General features: G+C 38.9%; 1 protein-coding gene across 1 annotated transcript; it reads right to left on the bottom strand.

Moving 5' to 3' along the window:
• On the bottom strand, window positions 1-5449 carry LOC135599144 (uncharacterized). Its single transcript, XM_065093912.1, has 3 exons — window positions 4076-5449; window positions 2312-2998; window positions 1-825 (listed from the first exon to the last, which is right to left on the bottom strand). The coding sequence occupies exons 1-3, from the start codon at window positions 5198-5200 to the stop codon at window positions 229-231; spliced, it is 2409 nt and encodes an 802-aa protein (XP_064949984.1). The 5' UTR covers window positions 5201-5449; the 3' UTR covers window positions 1-228.
• Between the last annotated feature and the right edge of the window lie 1170 nt (window positions 5450-6619).

Below are 6619 nucleotides of genomic sequence, written 5' to 3'. Positions count from 1 at the left end.
TACCAGCGAAGGCAATCTAACATCAGGTATCTTATCTCATAGAACGTACAATTATCGCACTTCACGCATCTTTAAAAAGCAGATAGATGAACAGATGCTGGAGTACCAAAAGAGAAATCTCTGTCGTTTTGCAGTTGATGGTAAAAAACCCAAAACTTTGTTCTGCTGTTTCAATCTCTGTAGACACATTCTGTACCACTTAAATACAAGTCACTCCTGCAAGGCGTGCTAACTCTGTGAACCAACAATAGCATTAAGGTTGAAAGAAGCCACTTGGCCGGCTTCACTCAAATGATCTCCAACGAGGTTGGTAATGAATGCCAAGGAGACTAGAATTTTTTCATCCATCTCTGTGTCAAGGTTGTATACTTTTTGAAGCTCCATCACTTTGGATTCTAGAGCTTCGGCCTCTTTAAGTAGTAAGCTGCCTTCTTCGAGGTCACCCATTTTAAGAGCAACAGATCTCTCAGCCCTAGCAGCTGCAGCAACTAATTGGAGCCTGTTACAGCCTGCCAATGCTGCCTCTTTTTCCTTGAGCAGAACCAACTCTTCGTTCTTCTGAATTCTTTCCACATTGCTTCCGATCTCCTCCTCTAGCTTTTCTAGGTGTAAAACAGCCTTCTCCTTCTTATGTTGCAAGTCTTCCTTTTCAATATGTAATGACTTCGCCTCAGCCGCTACCCTCCCGGCTTCCCTGAAATTTCTAGCAGCGGCAGCAACTTTCTTTTCAGCCTCCAGCTCGGGCCCTCTCTTCTCAATAAAACCTATTCTTTGTTTATACAAAGTAACCTCCTGTTGGATGCTTGCCCTAGTTGAAGATAGCTCCTATAAAATAAAAACTCAAAAAGTTTGTTAAAGGACTTAACATGACACATTGACAGGAAAGAGAGTTGGATAAGATGTTAAGTTGTATGAATAAGATGTTCGTTAAGTAAAAACTTAAGGTATCTTAGATTAATTATTCAGCAAGATGAAAAGATTGATATTCATGGCATAAAAACAAGATGATTAAAATGATAAGAAGCGTCAGGAGTTTGTGTGATCGCCGGATACTTTTAAGATTAAAAAAAAATTATAATACAATTGTGAGACCAACAAATGTTTTATGATTCTGTGTGTTGGGTAATTAAAAAATAATATATATAAAAAGTTTGTGTTGCTGAGATGAGAATGTTGAGATAGATGTGTGGAGTTACCGGGAAAGATAAGAAAAAAAATATTTTTATTCATGAACAATTGGGTATCGTTTTGATAGAGGGTCGATGAGAGAGAATCATTTAAGATGATATGAGCATGTGCTTATGAGACCTATGAATGCGATAGTTAGAATAAGCGAAACGATTAATGTTAGTAGTAAGAGGAAAGACAGAGAAAGACCTAAAACGACCTTAATAGAAACTTTAAATAAAATTTTAAATACTCTAAACTTAACTAAACATATGATTTTTTACAGATCTTAATGGTGGCAAAAGATTCATATAGTCAATCCCAAATAATTGGAACTTACGACTTTGTTGTTGTTGTATTGGAAGGAAAGAGAGTGAAACAAGATACGCAACGATGTATACATGTTATTAGAAAATCCATATATTTTCTCGTGTGATTTAGGAGTTAATGGAACCCGACAAGCGCTGCCTACTTTATACAGACTGGCCGAAGGGACATTTGTGATACATTTAGCACAAGGACCAGGCTTGGGCTTAAAATTTGTGCTAGGATAGTGGTATGGAAAGAAAAGATACTTCCATCCTAAAAGTTCTCTTGGAAAGAAAGTCATACATTACCTACCATATTGATAGTAACTATACATACTGTAGATGAATTTGTACTTGCCACTGTAGAATTGGAAGAGTTTGGGATCGATGGATGGTTTGGACATAGACCTAAATTATTTTGTGGGCTTTGGCTGGGATATGGTCCCTGAAGAAAATATGTCTTGGGCTTAAAATTTGTGCTAGGATAGTGGTATGGAAAGAAAAGATACTTCCACCCTAAAAGTTCTTTTGGAAAGAAAGTCATACATTACCTACCATATTGATAGTAACTAGACATATTGTAGCAGAATTTGTACTTGCTACTATAGATTTGGAAGAGTTTGGGATTGAGGGATGGTTTGGGCATAGACCTAAATTATTTTGTGGACTTTGGATGGGATATGGTCGCCAAAGAACATGTGTTGGCTGGACCACACCTGAGGTGACCATCATCTGAGTTAGGCCATGGTCAATGAGCTTGAAAGGAGACTACATGTATGGAGAAATTTCTATTTCTCAAGTATTTTGTTCAGGCTAATTGCCAAGTAATGACTAACCTGTAGAGCAATTCTTGCAGCTGAAATTTCTTGTCTGAGTATCTGAATGTCTTCTGATATCTTTTCCTCGGTCTTTGAGTACCTCACTCTGTCCTCTCTTGATTTCAAAATGAAAGATGCTAACTGCTTTTTCAACTGAAGCAAATCCTGACAAGTTTTTGCTTCATTGGAGGCAATGGCTGAAAGTTCTATTAGCTTTCTCCTCTTCTTTTCAGCTGAAGAGATAACTTCATCAATTTCCTCCTTCCTTATCAACAATGCCCCATCTTCAGATTCTACCTTGAGAAAGGCTTCCTGCAGTGTTTTATGCTTCATGTCAATAATTGATTGTGTCTCATGAAACTTAGAAGCCACATTAGATATTCTGTTGTCAACATCTTGTATTCGAGACTTGTTTTCAGCAATCTCTGCCTCCTTCAGCCTGACCAATTCTAGTAGTTCATCCAACTCTTTTTCCAAAATGACACCTTTTCTTGCCAGCATTTCTTTTTCTTCCCTGTCATTTTTAACCAGGTCTTCTATTGCATTTTCCAATCCTGAATGTGCTTCAGATATTAACTGTAACTCGATATCCATCTCTAGCTTCTTAACTTCTAACAATTCAACTGATGATTGCCATTCTTCTATTTCTTTACAAGATGTTTCTTCTGCATTTTTAAGAATTGATTCTGCACAATCAGCTGCATCCTGTGCAAAGGGAGACAAAAATTGCAGTAAACCCATCATTCTTTTGGTTCTTGTTTACTAATAGAAATGTAGAAGAACAGGTAAAGGGAGATGGAGCAAGGAACAAATGCAAATTGATTCTCAAAAACATACCATTAGCTGTTCAGGATAGATGATTAAAGAGAATCATACTTATGCAACACTGGAAACCTCATGAGAATAAATCTTATTTAGAGCCTTAAAAAATGAAGACATATCAAGGTGTGTGAGTTGATGGGACAAAGTATGACAATTGGGGTTAGCAATGGACAATATTTTCTTATCTCCTTAAACTGTTAGAAAATATCCTATTCAAGGCCTGCAAAGAGGAAGGCATATTTAGCCATCTGCATTATCCAAACAATGAGGAATATTGAGTTTGGAGATGGACGAGAACAAGTTGTATGATATCCTTCTAAAATGTTCCTAAAATTTAAGGGACTAAATTCCATTTGCAGAAATGATATGTTGAATACAGCACTGATGAACATTAGGAGGATCTTCATATGGCTGACATCAAAAGTGCATTTCAACCAAAAAAAAAAAAAAAAAACAACAACAATGGATTAAGGTACAAAATTGAATTATGTTTCTACAAACACAAACAAAGAGGGGCAATAGGTGCCTTGAATCACATGCAAGTACATACAAGGCATCAGCATCAACATGCAAATTGTTACATGGTGGAGTTGCAGAAACACAAGAAAGAAGTAGATTCAGTGAACAATCTGTACTCCAATATGGGACCAAGCCCACAAAAATAGTTAGCATAATCACAAGACAAAATTTACATGAGGTACAAACTTGCATCTAGAACATTACTACAGAGTAGATGTCTATGTGCAAGAAAAAACAAAACAAATAAAAGACTATACCAAATCCATAACATAAAAGAAAGCGAATACTAGAGATCGTGGAGAATTGAAATGTGTATCTCGACTTATATGTATAACTTAATTTTCCCTGGATTTTGGATTAGTTACTCAAGAAGTTTCTTATCTATTACTCAAGAAGATTCTTATCTATCTTTCAATCGAGGTTCGAAGTTGACATTGTTACCTTAGCAAACTGTTCCAGCAGATCAATACATTCTTCCTCCACTGCTATTTGCAACTCCAGCACCTCCTGCATCTTCAATTCAGCTAATTCACAATCTGCCTCTGCCTCCCTCAACGAAAGCAGGAGCTTGGCCTTCTCCTCTTCCACGGTCATGAGGTTCTCACTGACCCTCTCAGCCCTCTCAAAATCCTCGGCCTCACAGGCTAGCTCAAGATCTTTTTCCAGGTCCCTATGTTTGGTTGATGCTGCATTCACGCTCTCAACCGCCCTCCTCCGACTCCTTTCCAACTCCTTTCTCTCTGCATAAGCTGAAGCTGCACTTTGCCGGACGGACTCGAGCTTTTTCGAGATCTGGGTCCTCACCAGCTGTAGTCTCTCTTCTGCAGAACCAAAGACGCCTTCTCCAGTAGCCGATCCACCCGAGGAGCAAGTTTCTTCTTCTTCACCTCTTCCTTCCGTTGGACGCTGGTCACCCTTGCCTTCTTTGACGACAGCTTCATTCGAGCTCCCCTCGTCCGCCTCTTCTCCGGGTTGTTCTAGAGGTTTGGGGGGTGCGGGAATCAGATCGTCCTCTACAGCCGGCATGGCCGTATCGTGGTGTGCAGCGGAATCGACACTTGCATCATGTGGAGAAGTAAGCGACTCATCTGCCATCGACTCATTTGCCACCGCAATTGCTGTAGCGCCGCAGGAAGGAGGAGGAGATTTGTTACAAAGGGGATCGGAGAGATGATGAGAATCGTCCGACGAGGCGGCGGCGGCGCCCGCCGTTTCTCGGGCGTACCCAATCCGAACGGCTCGTTTTTTCTTGCGGGAGGGTTGGCGAGGTAGGAGGGCCGGCGGTTGGCGAGGCGAAGAGGGAAGAGGAGGCAGAGTTGGAGGAGGATCGCGAAGGGTGGCGGTTGGGGATGGGGGGGTCTGAATAGTGAGATCTGAGAAGAGGTCTTCATCGAAGGGTTGGGATTCGGGCTGAGGTTGGGCGGCGGCGGCGACATCGGGCGGCGGCGATGCAGCAGGTTGAGGCAGCGAGGGATCGGTGAAGGAAGAGGGAGTGAAAAGAACCATCCCATCGAAGAGGGAACCATTAAGAGACCCATCACCTCCGCCCTCCGACGACGACGCCATGAAAGAGACAGCGCAGGGGAAGCAAAGGCCAAAGGCAGTCGATCTGATGAAGTCACCGCGCGATCGATCTACAGTTCGTACAATTATCTAGTTTTAACGCCCCCATCATCCCAAGGACTTGCATTATGCGAAGGGGCGGCGTGTGGTGTGCGGATCTCCAGTTGGTTTGCTGAGGCGGAACGCCTGAACTCGACCCATTATAATGACTTTCTCATGGTGCCCACTAAATGTATATGTTTGATCCTAAGAACCCATTTATCAGAACTCTTATTAAATTTATATCAGAATACATCTTGATTAAATTATGGCATACACAACTCATGGAAATAAAGAACATCCCATATAGATTGACCATGAAAATAAATAATGAATTAAGATATATTGCTTAGACTTATATACATAAATATAAGCAATGAAGTTGTTGATATTATAAATAATTCTTGAGGAATATTACATGTTAGTTAAAGAAAATGTGATTTATTAAATCTTTGTAATGTATGATATGAATAAATCTTACACCTTATGTAGTTAAACTAATCATATAATCTTATATTTAGTATTGATAAACGATCAGGAAGTTTAACCGGATAATTTATTAAATTAGATTGAGAGATTAATTATGTTTAATAATTAATATTTTATTTATTCATATAATTAAATGAAATGGAAGATAGAGGACTCAGTTAAAATAATGTGGAAAAATTATCGATTAAAAGTTAAACATAAATTTAAGTGCCAATTAACTTTTTAATCATTTTAAGCATAAGGTTTTTAAACATATATTTCATTATACGATGAATTATTATGTTTGAAATATTAGCTTTATTTAAAAAAAATGATGAATATGTTGAATCCCGAATTTTGATAATAAAACTGATTGATGAGTTTATTGGATTAATATGCTTTTGAGATAAGTGATATAAGAAATACTTCGAGTATAGATTCGAACCACCAAAAGGCCAACTATTGAGAAAGAGGGTCGAACGTTGTGTAGGAAAATTATCATGTCGAAAATTGGATGTTGAGCCGAAGGATTGGTTGACATGCTAAAAATCAAACTTCGTGTTAAAGGTTCGAGCATCGTATTGGAAGGATCAGATATTATGTTAAAAGATTAGTTCAAGCATTTTATTGGAAGTATTGGATATTGTGCTGAAAGATTGAATATTGTAGAAAAGTCGACATGCCGGTGGAATGAGCAATATGTCGAAGGAAAGAGTGATAAGCTAGAGGTTCGAACGAAGTATCGAAAGATCAGATGACATGCCGAAATAGCATACAACATGTTGAAAACTTCATAAATGTGTCCTTTGTTAGGATCAAGTTGACACTAAGAGGGGGGGGGGGGAGTGAATTAGTGCTAATGAAAATATTACATCGAATCAAAAATTTTGTTTCAATTTAAACCCGTATCGGAAA

Source organism: Musa acuminata, chromosome BXJ2-1 (genome assembly GCF_036884655.1).
Source record: "Musa acuminata AAA Group cultivar baxijiao chromosome BXJ2-1, Cavendish_Baxijiao_AAA, whole genome shotgun sequence".
Lineage (NCBI taxonomy): Eukaryota > Viridiplantae > Streptophyta > Magnoliopsida > Zingiberales > Musaceae > Musa > Musa acuminata.
The sequence above is the reverse complement of the archived record's forward strand: the minus strand, read 5'-3'. Positions and strand labels throughout refer to the sequence as shown.

What these genes read in the sequence shown, in the direction of transcription:
- LOC135599144 (XM_065093912.1), bottom strand. Translation starts at nt 5,200, where the DNA reads ATGGCGTCGTCGTCGGAGGGCGGAGGTGATGGGTCTCTTAATGGTTCC. An exon ending in TGCTGGAACAGTTTGCTAAG is followed by an intron (nt 2,999 to 4,075) that starts GTAACAATGTCA and finishes CCCTTTGCACAG; the next exon opens with GATGCAGCTGATTGTGCAGA. An exon ending in CTGCAAGAATTGCTCTACAG is followed by an intron (nt 826 to 2,311) that starts GTTAGTCATTAC and finishes TTTATTTTATAG; the next exon opens with GAGCTATCTTCAACTAGGGC.